Source organism: Mauremys mutica, chromosome 13 (genome assembly GCF_020497125.1).
Source record: "Mauremys mutica isolate MM-2020 ecotype Southern chromosome 13, ASM2049712v1, whole genome shotgun sequence".
Lineage (NCBI taxonomy): Eukaryota > Metazoa > Chordata > Testudines > Geoemydidae > Mauremys > Mauremys mutica.
This window is the reverse complement of record NC_059084.1, coordinates 1,207,710-1,222,375: the sequence shown is the minus strand read 5'-3', so window position 1 is coordinate 1,222,375 and position 14,666 is coordinate 1,207,710. Positions and strand designations below refer to the sequence as shown.

The 14,666-nt window shown below is 58.0% G+C and overlaps 1 protein-coding gene across 1 annotated transcript; it reads left to right on the top strand.

The window, feature by feature from the left end:
- The first annotated feature begins 588 nt into the window (after positions 1-588).
- Positions 589-12,529, top strand: WFDC3 (WAP four-disulfide core domain 3). The gene is made up of 6 exons (XM_044985704.1): positions 589-692; positions 4,420-4,567; positions 5,124-5,267; positions 7,241-7,384; positions 9,384-9,518; positions 12,281-12,529. Exons 2-5 carry the CDS (start codon positions 4,492-4,494, stop codon positions 9,515-9,517), a joined length of 498 nt encoding a protein of 165 aa, XP_044841639.1. The 5' UTR covers positions 589-692; positions 4,420-4,491; the 3' UTR covers position 9,518; positions 12,281-12,529.
- Positions 12,530-14,666: the final 2,137 nt, after the last annotated feature.

Here is a 14,666-nt window from a genome sequence, read left to right as displayed (position 1 = left end):
CAGTCCCAGGGAATATGGAGTGGAAGAAGCCACCTTTTCCCCTCTGCTGCCCAGCCCTGTGACAGGCACATCTCAGCCCAACCGGAGAATCTGTGCCAGAGTCTCGCCATGCAGGGCGCCAGCCGTGCTTCCCACCATCTCCCTGAACCCGCCAAGCCAGTCAGCTCTTCCCGTCCCCAGCTCAGCAGCCCAACCTGGCCCCCACCGGGATTCACACGCCTGGCCCCACACAGGCGGCTGGGTCCCACTCCCCCTGTGACCCGGGCTCCAGAGAGAGACGCTATGATAACAGCCGTTCCAATCACACAGCAACCCGCACTCAGCGGCCCACCCGAGCTGTGCAGGGCCCATGGGAGCTGCTCCCTGACCCATATTTCAGGGGGCTTCTGGCCCCTCCCTGACACTAGGGGGGGTTGTTCAGTGGTCCTCTGCAAGGGCCAAAGGAAAGGGGACAGGCCAATGAGAAATCAGGACCCTGAGACTGACAGTCCCCAGGGCCAATGGGAAGAGACCAACGCTCCAGGTCAGGCTGATTGACAGGGCAGGCAGGCCAATGAGGGAGTCAGGAGGCCAGAGTCCCGTGTGAGGTGGAGCTGCCGGGCCGGAGGGGCAGAACTAAGGGGAGAGTAGGAGACTGGCTGGGCTGGGAGCGGGGCCAGAGGAGCAGCCCCGGGAGCTGAGATGGAGGCAGGGTGTGAGTGGGGCTGGGGTTTTGTGGAGCCGGGCACGTGAGCGGCTGGGGAGTCCAGGGGCCCCAGGCCCAGCGCAGGGAGGCCCCAGGCATGAGGCCTTGCAGGCCGGGCTGGGAGGGGCTGATGACCCCGATGGGAGCGACGCTGGGGGGATGGGCCCTGCCCCCTAGCGCCTGCAGGTGTGTGGGCACCGCCAGAGCAGGGTGCGAGCCCCGGTGTCATGGCGGCGCAGCCAGGGCCTGGGCAGGGGTGTGGGCCCTGCGAGGAGCAGGCTGGGAAGGTCCCTGCGCCCCCGAGACGGCCGGGTGTGGTGCCCCAGGCCCACGGACTGGGGTGACATGTTTCCCTCTCACCTTCCCCTTTCCCGTAGTCTCATTAGTTGCAGGTTAACAAATTGTATTTGCTCTGAACTCTGCGGTGAGCAGTGGGGCAGCGAAGCGTCCGGTGCAGAGACAGCTCCCCGGAGTGCCGGCCTGTGGGTGAAGGGAGTGGGTGTGAGGACTCACATCCTTACACTAGCCCAGGGGTCGGCAACCTTTCAGAAGCGGTGTGCGGAGTCTTTATTTATTCACTCTAATTGAAGGTTTCGCGTGCCAGTCATACATTTTAACCTTTTTAGAAGGTCTCTTTCTAGAAGTCTATAATATATAACTGAACTATTGTTGTGTGTAAAGTAAATAAGGTTTTACACACATTTAAGAAGCTTCATTTAAAATTAAATTAAAATGCAGAGCCCCCTGGACCGGTGGCCAGGACCCGGGCAGTGTGAGTACCACCAAAAATCAGCTCGCGTGCCGCCTTCGGCACACGTGCCATAGGTTGCCTACCTCTGCACTAGCCCATTTCATCGGGGTAGTGCATACGCCAGAAAAATTCCCCACACTAGCCAGACCCAGACAATGGGAGCTGTGGAGTCGGTGCCTGCGGGCAGGGGAAGCGCACAGAGCCCCCGGTTCCCCAGCATGGGCCACAGTGACGTGCCAGCTGCTTCCTGGAGCAGCCTGGGGCCAGGGTTGGCAGGGCGCCTGCCGTAGCCCTGCTGCACCACCAGACTTTTAGTGGCCTAAAATCTTCCAGTTTGGCTTCAGTCGCCTCCGGGAGATAGAGCCCGATTCTGAGAGACTCCTGGTGAAACCAGAATGGTTGGCAACCCTACCTGTCTGCTGCCTCAGGGCACTCACCCCATGTGGAGACCCACAGCAGGTGTGGGGTGGGGACACTATCCAGAGATCAGCAGGGCTTCTGTCCTAACGACGCCCTGGTGGCAGGAACAGAGAGAATCCTGATTCCTGGTACCCCATGGCCACTGACACTCCCCCAGTGTTCCCTCTAGCCCGTCCAGCACTGCCACTCATGGCATTGTGCACAATTATCACAAGAAGCTTCAGCTCCAGCTCCAGCTCCAGCTCCAGCCTGGAACCCTTCTGTCAAATGCTTTATCCAAACCCAGTCACTGGGCTCAATCCTGGGGAGGGAGGAATGGAAAGGCCTGTGCCCTGCAGGTCAGACTAGATCATCCCAGGGTTGTAATGGCAGAGTTTGCTGCTTTACTGAACTGAGCAGGCCATGCCGCTGCCAGCAGTGCCTCCAAAGCGTGAGAACCAGCCTCCGGGCACTGCTAGGAACCAGAGCACAAACCCAAACTGGCTGTGAGTTCTCTGCCTTGGTGTCACCAACCAGTTATTAAGTGTGAACTCCTCAGGCACCATAACAGCCTAACCCCTTGGGTACGCCGGTCTGTCTCGCCGCCCAGGTGAGTGCACCTTTGTGATACCTGCTTCCTTATCACAGCAATATTCAGCTGACTCCCAGCCCCAAAGGGCCAGTCACTTACCTAGGTCAATCGCACCTCAGATCTCACACCAGAGAGAAGGCTTCTAGCCAATCCTACAATAAACTATCTAAAGATTTATTAACTAGGAAAAGGAACCCAGAGAGTTATTTACAAGGTTAGTGCAGGTAAACATAGATATGCAAATGAGTTACAATCTTAAATTTCAAAAGGTAACGGTGACACACTTCTCTCTGTTCTTTAGGGCTAACCCAGGCTAAACACCGGAGGGAGGTTGGTGGGGGGAACTCTTGCTTATGGCTAGAAACACATTTCCCACCCCAGAGCCCAAGCAGCATAGAGATCATCAGTCCTTCTTGTTAGTGGTTTTCATTCTCTCCTGCCCACATGCCTGCAGCTGCAAAGCTCAGCTGATGGGAGGTGTCCACTGCACAACCAACATCTTTTGTCCTCTTGTTGACTCTATGTAGGGAAATTCCAACGTCCCCCAACAGTCCATCTGGTCTGGATGGACCTTTCCTTTGGAAAGGGTGTAACACCTTCTGCTGACGATCAGCCCCTTTGTCTCGCAGTCCCCGGGCGATTCTCTGGAACTGCTCCCCACCAAGCCAGTCAGGACTCTGGGGAGCCTCCTATCCCTTGGAGCAGACTGTCTCCAGGGCAAGAAGCTCACACAGCTTCACCTCCTGGGTCTCTCCTTGGAGCATTCAGCATCCTCTGCCCCTCCATGTGCTTCCCACAGCGAGCCCGCCCCAGCGGAGTCCTGGGGAAGCCACAGGGTCCTGCACCCCCACGTCGCAGTCAGACGTGACTCTCAGCCAGCCAGTAAAACAGAGATTTATTAGATGACAGGAACAGGGTCTAAACCAGAGCTTGTAGGTACAGCAAACGGGACCCCTCAGCCGGGTCCATCCTGGGGGGCAGTGAGCCAGACCCCCACGTCTGCACTAACTCCACATCCCCAGCCAGCTCCAAACTGACTCACTCTCCAGCCCTTCCCCTCTGGGCTTTATCCCTTTCCTGGGCCAGGAGGTCACCTGATCTCTTTATTCTGCAACACCTTCAGGTGGCATCTTGCAGAGGAGGGGCCCAGGCCATCAATTCCCAGGAGAGAGTGTCAGCCATTCTCTGTGCAGACAGTATCACAGGGGCCTTCTTGGGCTCTGCAACAATCACACACCCTGATCCCTGCACCTAGATACCTAAGAAATGCATAGGGGAAACTGAGGCACCCACCCAGTACTCAGAGAAAACATTAAGAACAGTCCCACTTTGTCACACCTGTGCCCTGCATCTGGCCTGACACTCTGTGGCTCTGTCTACACTTGGAGCTGGGGGCATGATTCCCATGCTAGCTCTCATCCAGCGAGTGCACTACACATGGAGTGTAGCCGGAGTAGCACTGGCAGCGGTGAGCAAGGCATGGGTTTGGCATCCCGAGTACGGATGCCCCCGAACCCCAGGGGTACGTCCTCGAGGCAGTTCGCCTCATGCCGCCACTCGCCACGGCCCCACTACTCCGGCTACACACCAGGTCTGAGCTCACTAGCTGGCACTTCCCCCTAAGCCCCAAGAGTAGACATAGCCTGTGAATCTGTGAGCGGCCAACCCAGGCACCAGCCCACCCTACAGGGACAGTTACCCTTGCTTGGGGGGTGAGCAGAACATGGCCGGGCCCCCCTGAGCTGCTCCACACATGAATGGAGCTGCCACCCTCTCTGGGGGAGCCCCATCCCACACGGCACAGGCAATAGCTCCCCACAAACAGCTCTGGGCTCTCCGCCTTCCCAGGGTCTTTCTCAACAGCCCGGCCCTGCCCAGATGACAGGGACAGGCCTCCGGGGCTATGGCACAAGCTCTGTTGTGAAATGGCGTCAGGAAGAAGTTACTTCCCTGTTGTTCAACTGTGAGCCAGCCCCTCCCTCTCCCACCCAGCCCCACCTGTGCCAGGGTTTAAATCCCAGCCCGGCTCAGCTCTGGGCACTGGACCCGGCTCCCAGCAGCACCATGAAGTCAGGGGCCATCTTCCTCTTCCTGGGGCTCCTGGCCCTCTGGGCCCAGCTGCCGCCTGCATCTGCTCAAGGTGAGTAGAGAGAGCAGCTCGGGTCAGCAGAGAGGAGCCGCTGCCAACCCAGCCCAGGGCAGAGTGGCAGCTTCCCCTCCTGCCCTACGCTGTTCATAGGTATGACGGGAGCCTCCCCTGGGAAGCAGCTGGTACTCCTGGCCTCGGCCCTGCTAGTGCAGCTGGGAGGAGAGGGGCTCAGGGCCGGGCTCAGCTGCCGTTGGGCTCTGTGACTCTCCCCGAAAGCCAGCGGGCTCCCCACCTCTTCGGTGGTGCCAGGTGAGTTCTGCTGGCTGCATGCAGCATGCGGGTGATTGGCCCAGAGAACCCAGCAGTTCTCCCCTCCTGTTCCAGGCTCAGCAGCAGGCTGGGGCCCTCGCCCAGGGTGAAGGGACGAGCAGGGAGCGGAGTCTGCATAGCGGACAGAAGCTCTGGGTACCAGGTCTCTAAGTGCGGCGCAGGAAGCCAGTGGGCAGGGGCCTGTCCTAGGCAGAAGCTGTGCAGGGAGGCGGGGACAGAGTCAGGGCAGCTTTAGGACAATACTGCTTGACTGCCATGTGCCTGTTCTGCGTTGCAGTGCGACCTGGAGCCTGCCCCAAGCCCCAAGGCCCGGGGCCCTGTGTGGAGTTATGCGAGGGGGACGATTCTTGTCCTCCAGGATGGAAGTGCTGCAGCAATGGGTGTGGCCACGAATGCATGAGACCAGTAACCCGACCACCAGGTGAGGTCAGACCCAGACTCTGCCCTGGACTCGGACGCTCCTGGCACCTTGGGGGGATGTGTCCCTAACCAAGCAGGGAGGAGGGGCCGGGGTCACTCAGCGAAGGGGCAGGACCCCAGTCCCATTAACCAGCCGTGGATGATCCCGCTGCCCCGGGGCTCAGAGTCTCTACTCAGACTGGATGTGGTGGTTTCTTTCCTCTCCCCTATGGTGAGCTCCCAGCTCACGAGGCCAGGGCCAGGCCATGGGGTGTCTCTTCATTCCTAGCCCGGCCCATTTCCCTCCCACTCACAGCCTGGCTCACACCCACCCTGCGTTCTCAGGTGGAGCTGGTAGGGTTGAGCTGGTGTCTCCAGGTAATAGATAAGGGGTGTGGCTGCCAGGAGATTGTTCTGTGCTGCAGGGAGACCCGGTGTCTGTCCAAGGCCAAGTGGCTTCCCCTCCTGCCCTGCTCTGTTCGTAGGTATGACAGGAGCCTCCCCTGGAAGCAGCTGGTACTCCTGGCCTCGGCCCTGCTAGCGCAGCTGGGAGGAGAGGGGCTCAGTGCCATTGGGCTCTGTGACTCTCTGTGACGATGCGGTTCTGGCGGGACCCAACTGAGAGTGCCAATTCAGGCCCAATTGCTCAAACAGGGCAGTTACAGCCCAAGGCTGAGGTTTTTCCACCTCTAAGGCAAACCAAACCAGCCAGACAAAGAGGACTTCGGTCTCACCCCACTGGCTAACCACAAGTCACACACGCAATTTCCTTGGACATTCCAGTCTCCCAGTATCACCACCAGTGCCACTCGTCCTGGGGATGAATGGTTATGAAAACCAACACCCCAATAAAAGAAAACGGTTCTCTCGATTCCAAAGAATCAAGCCCCAGACCCAGGTCAATATACACATCAGATCTTACCCACAAATCACGCTGTTGCCAATCCTTTAGAATCTAAAATCTAAAGGTTTATTCATAAAAGGTAAAAGATAGAGATGAGAGCTAGAATTGGTTACATGGAATCAATTACAAAGTTCTTAGTTCAGGCTTGTAGCAGTGATAGAATAAACTGCAACTTCAAATCAAGTCTCTGGAGAACGTCCCCCGCTGGGATGGGTCATTCAGTCCTTTGTTCAGAGCTTCAGTTTGTAGCAAAGTCCCTCCAGAGGTCAGAAGCAGGATTGAAGACAAGATGAAGATGAGGCATCAGCCTTATATAGGCTTTTCCAGGTGTAAGAACCTCTTTGTCCTTACTGTGGAAAGTTACAGCAAAATGGAGTCTGGAGTCACATGGGCCAGTCCCTGCATACTTTGAGTCACAAGGCATGTCTGCCTCCTCTCCATGGGTCAGTTGTGTAGCTGATGGTCCTTAGTGGGCCATCAAGCAGGCTAGGCAGAGCTAACACCAACTTGTCTGGGGTGTCACCCAGAAGCACAGCATAAGTTTGAAGCACAGACAGTACAGAGACAATACTCATAACTTCAACTACAAAATGACACATGCACACAGACAGCATAACCATAACCAGCAACCCATAACCTGGTCTTAGACACCTTATACGACCCCCTTTACATAAGATTTGGTGCCACTACAGGACCTTGGTTGCAACCATGTTCTATATGGTCCCAGATTATATCAATAACGTCACACACTCCCCGAAAGCCGGCGGGCTCCCCACCTCTTCGGTGGTGCCAGGTGAGTTCTGCTGGCTGCATGCAGCATGCGGGTGATTGGCCCAGAGAACCCAGCAGTTCTCCCCTCCTGTTCCAGGCTCAGCACCAGGCTGGGGCCCTCGCCCAGGGTGAAGGGACGAGCAGGGAGCGGAGTCTGCATAGCAGGCGGAAGCTCTGGGTACCAGGTCTCTAAGTGCGGCGCAGGAAGCCAGTGGGCAGGGGCCTGTCCTAGGCAGAAGCTGTGCAGGGAGGCGGGGACAGAGTCAGGGCAGCTTTAGGACAATACTGCTTGACTGCCATGTGCCTGTTCTGCGTTGCAGTGCGACCTGGAGCCTGCCCCAAGCCCCAAGGCCCGGGGCTCTGTTGGGAGAGATGCCGGGGGGACGATTCTTGTCCTCCAGGACAGAAGTGCTGCAGCAATGGGTGTGGCCACGAATGCATGAGACCAGTAACCCGACCACGAGGTGAGGTCAGACCCAGGGTCATGTCAGACTCTGCCCTGGACTCGGACGCTCCTGGCACCTTGGGGGGATGTGTCCCTAACCAAGCAGGGAGGAGGGGCCGGGGTCACTCAGCAAAGGGGCAGGACCCCAGTCCCATTAACCAGCCGTGGATGATCCCGCTGCCCCCGGGCTCAGAGTCTCTACTCAGACTGGATGTGGTGGTTTCTTTCCTCTCCCCTATGGTGAGCTCCCAGCTCACGAGGCCGGGGCCAGGCCATGGGGTGTCTCTTCATTCCTAGCCCGGCCCATTTCCCTCCCACTCACAGCCTGGCTCACACCCACCCTGCGTTCTCAGGTGGAGCTGGTAGGGTTGAGCTGGTGTCTCCAGGTAATAGATAAGGGGTGTGACTGCCAGGAGATTGTTCTGTGCTGCAGGGAGACCCGGTGTCTGTCCAAGGCCAAGTGGCTTTCCCTCCTGCCCTGCTCTGTTCGTAGGTACGACGGGAGCCTCCCCTGGAAGCAGCTGGTACTCCTGGCCTCGGCCCTGCTAGCGCAGCTGGGAGGAGAGGGGCTCAGTGCCATTGGGCTCTGTGACTCTCTGTGACGATGCGGTTCTGGCGGGACCCAACTGAGAATGCTAATTCAGGCCCAATTGCTCAAACAGGGCAGTCACAGCCCAAGGCTGAGGTTTTTCCACCTCTAAGGCAAACCAAACCAGCCAGACAAAGAGGACTTCGGTTTCACCCCACTGGCTAACCACAAGTCACACACGCAATTTCCTTGGACATTCCAGTCTCCCAGTATCACCACCAGTGCCACTCGTCCTGGGGATGAATGGTTATGAAAACCAAGACCCCAATAAAAGAAAACGGTTCTCTCGATTCCAAAGAATCAAGCCCCAGACCCAGGTCAATATACACATCAGATCTTACCCACAAATCACGCTGTTGCCAATCCTTTAGAATCTAAAATCTAAAGGTTTATTCATAAAAGGTAAAAGATAGAGATGAGAGCTAGAATTGGTTACATGGAATCAATTACATGCAGTAATGGCAAACGTCTTGGTTCAGGTTTGTAGCAGTGATAGAATAAACTGCAGGTTCAAATCAAGTCTCTGGAGAACATCCCCCGCTGGGATGGGTCATTCAGTCCTTTGTTCAGAGCTTCAGTTTGTAGCAAAGTCCCTCCAGAGGTACAAAGCAGGATTTAAGACAAGATGGAGATGAGCATCAGCCTTTTATAGGCTTTTCCAGGTGTAAGAACCTCTCTGTTCTTACTGTGGAAAATTACAGCAAAATGGAGTCTGGAGTCACATGGGCAAATTCCTGCATACTTTGCTGAGTTACAAGGTGTATCTGCCTCCTATCGATGGGTCAATTGTGTAGCTGATGGTCCTTAATGGGCCATCAAGCAGGCTAGGCAGAGCTAACACCAACTTGTCTGGGGTGTCACCCAGAAGCACAGCACAAATTTAAAATACAGACAGTATAGAGCCAATATTCATAACTTCAACTACAAAATGACACATGCACACAGACAGCATAACCATAACCAGCCACCCCTAACCTGGTCTTAGACACCTTATACGACCCCCTTTACATAAGATTTGGTGCCACTACAGGACCTTGGTTGCAACCATGTTCTATATGGTCCCAGATTATATCAATAACGTCACACTCTCCCCGAAAGCCAGCGGGCTCCCCACCTCTTCGGTGGTGCCAGGTGAGTTCTGCTGGCTGCATGCAGCATGCGGGTGATTGGCCCAGAGAACCCAGCAGTTCTCCCCTCCTGTTCCAGGCTCAGCACCAGGCTGGGGCCCTCGCCCAGGGTGAAGGGACGAGCAGGGAGCGGAGTCTGCATAGCGGACAGAAGCTCTGGGTACCAGGTCTCTAAGTGCGGCGCAGGAAGCCAGTGGGCAGGGGCCTGTCCTAGGCAGAAGCTGTGCAGGGAGGCGGGGACAGAGTCAGGGCAGCTTTAGGACAATACTGCTTGACTGCCATGTGCCTGTTCTGCGTTGCAGTGCGACCTGGAGCCTGCCCCAAGCCCCAAGGCCCGGGGCTCTGTGTGGAGAGATGCCAGGGGGACGATTCTTGTCCTCCAGGATGGAAGTGCTGCAGCAATGGGTGTGGCCACGTCTGTACAAGAGTAATTTGAGGTAAGATTAGGGGAATCGCTGTGCTCAGAGCCCTGCCCCAGGCTCGGACACTGGGGATGTGCCAATCACAGGACCCCCACGTCCACCTCAAGAGCTAATGGACAGTGGGAGGAGTCAGGCTCATTCAGTGAGAAACCAGGACCTGCCAATTTGCCCAGGGCTCGGTGTCTTAGCCGAAGCCAGTCGTGGATTCCTCTCTCCTGGCTGGGCCCATCAGTGGGCAGTTACGGGCTGTAGTGTGGATGGGGGTGTTCCTAGTGAGGCCAGCTGGGCTCTGCTTGCACCAGCTGTGGGTTCCCCAGGCCAGCAGGTGCTCACAGCCGCTGGCGCTCTCTCGTGGTGAGCCTGGAATTCAGAGCGTCTCTAATGAGCAGCAGCAGCGCAGAGATGAGAAGCAGCTCCCGGGCACAGTGAGCCCGTCACTCAGCACCTCCAGTGACAAGCATGAAAGGGGGGCACGTTAGGAGTTTTCCGAGGGGTGGTTAGATTTTAAAGCTGAAATCTAACAAACTAGGCTTGCCAATAGGATCCGTGTGATGGGCAGAATTTGCACAGGCTCTAGTAGGAGTGAGTCCAGGGAGCGTTTCCTTGCTAGCTTAAATTCAACGTTTAACTTGAGCAGGATTTCTCACACCGGGCCACTGCGTTATTCTGAACCACCCGCCAATCTCTTACTTCCCCAAACCGGCAGCCGTTTGCCATCACAGCTCACCAGTCACGTGTGGGCACAAAGTTCTGCTCAACACAAATACAGTCGTGCAAGCAAGCGTCACAGCCTGGGCCTGCGGCTCGGCAGGTGCACCAAAGCGCAATGCAAATCGCTGCGATTTCTTATTGCATTGACACTCGACTGCCAGTTCGTTAGGATCTAAGTCATGTGTCACCCGGCCAGTGTTTCTCCACGGACTAAGGATGCACTTGTCTTTAAGGCACTTTTAAGAGTGTGGCCCCTGCTAATGGAATGAATGGGTCCAAAAGGGGCAAGTTTAGAATATCGAAAGCAATTGCTTAAAGCTGTGGTTCAAATCGCCACAGCCAGTTTGCTTGGAGCGCGTGCAGGCAGCGCTAGTCAACATCCACCACGGGTTACTGGAGCTCTCACTGGGGAGCACAGGCCTAGGGCTTGTCTGCGTGTGAAATGCTCCAGCCGCACAGCTGAGCCGCTGCAGCGCAGCCGCTGCTCCACCGAGGGGAGGGGTCTCCCGTGGCCCCGAGAGGCGGAGCTAGGTCGCCGGAGGGATTCTCCCAGTGACCTGGCGCTGTCTGCACCGGGGTCAGGCCACTTAGCTACACTGCTCAGGGTGTGGGGTTTTCACGCCCCGCGCCACGGAGCTGACCTGACTTTTGAGTGTAGCCCAGGCTTTGGCAAGAAACCCGCAGTTCTGATGTCACAGAGTATAAGGGAAACACAATCCCACTTCTTACTCTCTTAACCTGGGCTGGGAGAAAAGTCCTTTCCACGCAGCTGCTCCAGGCAGCTGCTGGGCCCACTAGGGTTTCTGCAGGAAGGTCCTGAGCCCAGCGGTGACCTCAGCTTAACACACCCTGACTGCAGGGCTTGTTGGGGGAGGAGAGGCCAGGCCTGCTCTGATGGCCAGTGCCCACTTGCCATCTGGGTGATCAGATTTCAGCTCTCGCCAATTCTCTGCTGCTTCCCGCCGCACCCACGAGATGGCTCTGGTGTAGAACAGATTGCTTCAGTCCTTTTCTCAGCAGAGGCTTTTGAGGTTTGGTTCATTTCAGGGGCTGTAGTTCAGAATTAGCCCATGTTATTCACCGAAATTTCCCCCTTTTTAAGCAATTTCCTTTAATAATTCAAAGTTGTACCTTAGTTCAGTGATTGGATCGTTCGGGTTCCTTTGCGAGCTATCCAGTGCCTCTGGCTTCTAGAGTGCAGCCAGCCTCTGCCATGAAAACAAGCAAAATCCATTAGCATCTTCTAAATGTGGCGGATGCTCTCCAGGTGCCGTCTGAGTGCAGATTCGCGTTTCACAATTCAGGGTTTACAATAGAACAAGGGACAATCTACAGAGAGATTTTGATTCAAAGGGCAGACAGGTGTGTGGCAGGGGCGGCTCTACATATTCGGCCGCCCCAAGCAGTCATGCGCAGGAGACGCCCCGGGAGCAGCGGACCTCCCGCGGGCATGACTGCGGAGGGTCCGCTGGTCGCTCGGCTGGACCTCCGGACGGTTCGCAGGTCCGGCGGCTCCGCTGGAGCTTCCGCAGGCATGCCTGCGGGAGGTCCAGCCGAGCCGCAGGACCAGCGAACCGACCGCAGTCATGCCTGTGGGAGGTCCACTGGAGCCGCGGGACGAGCGCCCCCTCCGCAGTCATGCCTGCGGCAGGTCCGGTCGTCCCGGGGCTCCGGTGGACCTCCCGCAGGCATGCTTGCGGCAGGTCCGCCGGCCCAGCCTGCCGCCCCTGCCGGCAAATGCCGCCCCACGCGCGTGCTTGCCGCGCTGGGGTCTGGAGCCGGCCCTGGTGTGTGGTGTCTCGTAGCCTGTTAGATGTGATTTAGAAGGAAAATAACTGTCTCGTGTAAAAGCTGGGGAGAAAAGCTGTGGTTTGGGTTTCTGGGGAGCCCAGGCAGCAAACCCCCTGGGAATGCCACTGAACACAGACTGTGTCACGTCTCCTAACTCAGACCTGCTGGATGGTCGGATGCCGCAGCAATGGGCGTGGAACGGAGCAGAACGGCGTGGGGGCTGGGACCATTCTATGGAACTCGGGCTCTAACTCATGTCCCCTCCTTCTCTCCAGGGCTTGCGCTCCCTCCCCAGGCCTGGACCCCTCTGCGCGCCATGGCATCACAACCTGCCTGGCGTCGGAGCCGGGCTGAGGACTCCTTCCACTACGGATCTGCCACGAGGGCTAGGGAGGATGCTCCATTCCCCAGTCGCTCTTCTCTTCTGGTAGCTAACTCCCCCAAGCACCCCCTGCCCTCCATTAACTGCTTCGGGGGGTGCCCTGCTGAGGGACTGCTTTGTGTCCTGAATTTGGGGGTCCTGGCCAGGGACACAGGGGCTGTTGCTGCAGCCTTGGGGTGTGTTCCTCTCTGGCCAGCTCTGCTCAGGCCACTGTGTTTTGCAGAGAACCTTTTCTCTCTTAATAAACGTGTGATGCATTAACCCATCTCTGCTTTATCACCCCCGGCTCGCAGCCGTGGCGGTGCCCCGCACACCTCTCGCAGCTCCCAGGACCCCCGGTCATGAGACCCCCAGGCTGAGCCAGGCCAGGCCTGTGCTGACCCGCACCTCTCAAAGGGAAACAATTCACTCAGCGAGAAATGTGCTCCGGGGCTGGCCCTGATCTGAGACCAGACCCAGGGCCCCCAGAGCTAACCCAGGGCTCAATCCGACTCCAGTCCCTTGTAGAACAAGGGTGTCTCTCACCCTCCTGCTCGTTCTAGGGCTCCAGCACGCCACCTTGCGGCAGAGGTAGCCAGGCAGCAACTCGGTCTCAGTTTCCCCCATGGCCCTTTGGCCTATCCAGCCTTAGAGTCCCTGGCCCTCTGGCCAGGCCACTTCACAGGGGTCAGTCCCATCCAGGGCCACAGCGTTATTTACCCAAGTCCAGCAGAGATGCCGAAATAACCAACCCTTTGGCTGGTCACCGCCTGATCGCAGGGGGCCTCCACTGTTGCAGGCCACCCAGCTGTCTAGCCTCAGCTGGCCCCACAGCCCAGGGGCTGGCACGTTCCTCCCCTCGCCCAAGGGCTCAGGCAGGCTGCCAGCTCACTGTGCTCCATGCGTCTTCTTCTTCCCACCCGTGGGCTCCCTCCAGCTTTAAATGCTGCACCCAGGCCTAACCGCCCCACCGGTACACCCAGGGAGCAGCATCTGAGCTCTTCCAGACCAGGACAGAGTTATGCACCCCTTGCGGGCAAGCAGCACCAGGGGATCTGGGTGCCCATACAAGGAGAACCCCCTGCAAGCAGCTGGCAGTTAAATGAACCACACGCTACGTTCTAAAGACATGCTCACTCCTCCGGCCGGGCATGACTGGACTGCGGTGGCTGTGTCTACCCACCTCGCCGCCGTGCAGCCTGCAGCATCGCTGCCTCCCCAAGCCCCAGTGAGGAGAGCAGGAGAGAAGCAGGAAACATGGGTGAGACCTGGACAAATGCAGCTAATGCAACCAGGGAAAATAACGCCAATGACAAATCTGTAATGGGAGGGCAAACCCGGCCTGCAGCACTGGGCGGGCGAGTGCCTGGTGCTGGGGTATCAGCCTCAGGGCACTTGCCCAGGGGGTTCCCTTCAGGGATGGGTCCAGGCTCATTTGCTGGTGTCCTGCATCGGCCAGTTGGACACCCCCTCCCCCAGCCAGAGACACCCCAACCAGCAGCCTCCTGCCTGCTCTCTGCCTCTGGACACAGCCCCACCTGAGAGGCAATACGGGCTTTGCACAAATGCTCAGCAGCCACAGGCATTGCCACAGACGTCCCAACACCAGGCCAGGGGCTGCCAGGAGCCCAGGGGCGGCTCTAGCGATTTCGCCACCCCAAGCACAGCGGCGCGCCGCGGGGGGTGCTCTGCCGGTCGCCGGTCCCGCGGCTCCGGTGGACCTCCCGCAGGTGTGCCTGCGGATTCTCCACCAAAGCCGTGGGACCAGCGGACCCTCTGCAGGCACGCCTGCGGGAGGTCCGCCGGAGCCGCCTGCCGCCCTCCCGGCGACCGGCAGAGCACCCCCCGCGGCATGCCGCCCCAAGCATGCACTTGGCGTGCTGGGGTCTGGAGCCGGCCCTGCAGGAGCCCCCCACTGGCAGAAAAGCACCTTCCCTCTCGTTCTGCGCATGGGGCTGCTAAATAGGGCTCGGTGCTTGGTCTGAAGAACCAGCCCAGACGCAGCAGGTCCCAGTGTCCTGGCAATGCCGGAGGGGGTGAGCAAGCCCAGCTGTGGGGTCAAATCCCCCGGGCCCCAGAAGCCCCATCAGCCTACAGGAGACGTCCCCTCACCTGACTGACAGCCTCAGAACCCAGCAAGAGTCGGAGTGGCCCCTCCCAAGCCACGGGAGCCATGTGCTGAGTCCGGTGCAGGGGGCGAGCTCCTGCATCGGTCCCTGAGCCAACCGTGGCTCCGGTGCAGGGAAGGGTTATAAAGATGTTTGCGTCTCGCTACCACTCAGCTGGCTTGGAGGGGACTG

Bases quoted from the DNA above. Each gene is read 5' to 3' on its own strand.
- WFDC3 (XM_044985704.1), top strand. From the start codon at position 4,492: ATGAAGTCAGGGGCCATCTTCCTCTTCCTGGGGCTCCTGGCCCTCTGG. The intron at 4,568-5,123 runs GTGAGTAGAGAG...TCTGCGTTGCAG, and splicing joins GCCGCCTGCATCTGCTCAAG to TGCGACCTGGAGCCTGCCCC. The intron at 5,268-7,240 runs GTGAGGTCAGAC...TCTGCGTTGCAG, and splicing joins ACCAGTAACCCGACCACCAG to TGCGACCTGGAGCCTGCCCC.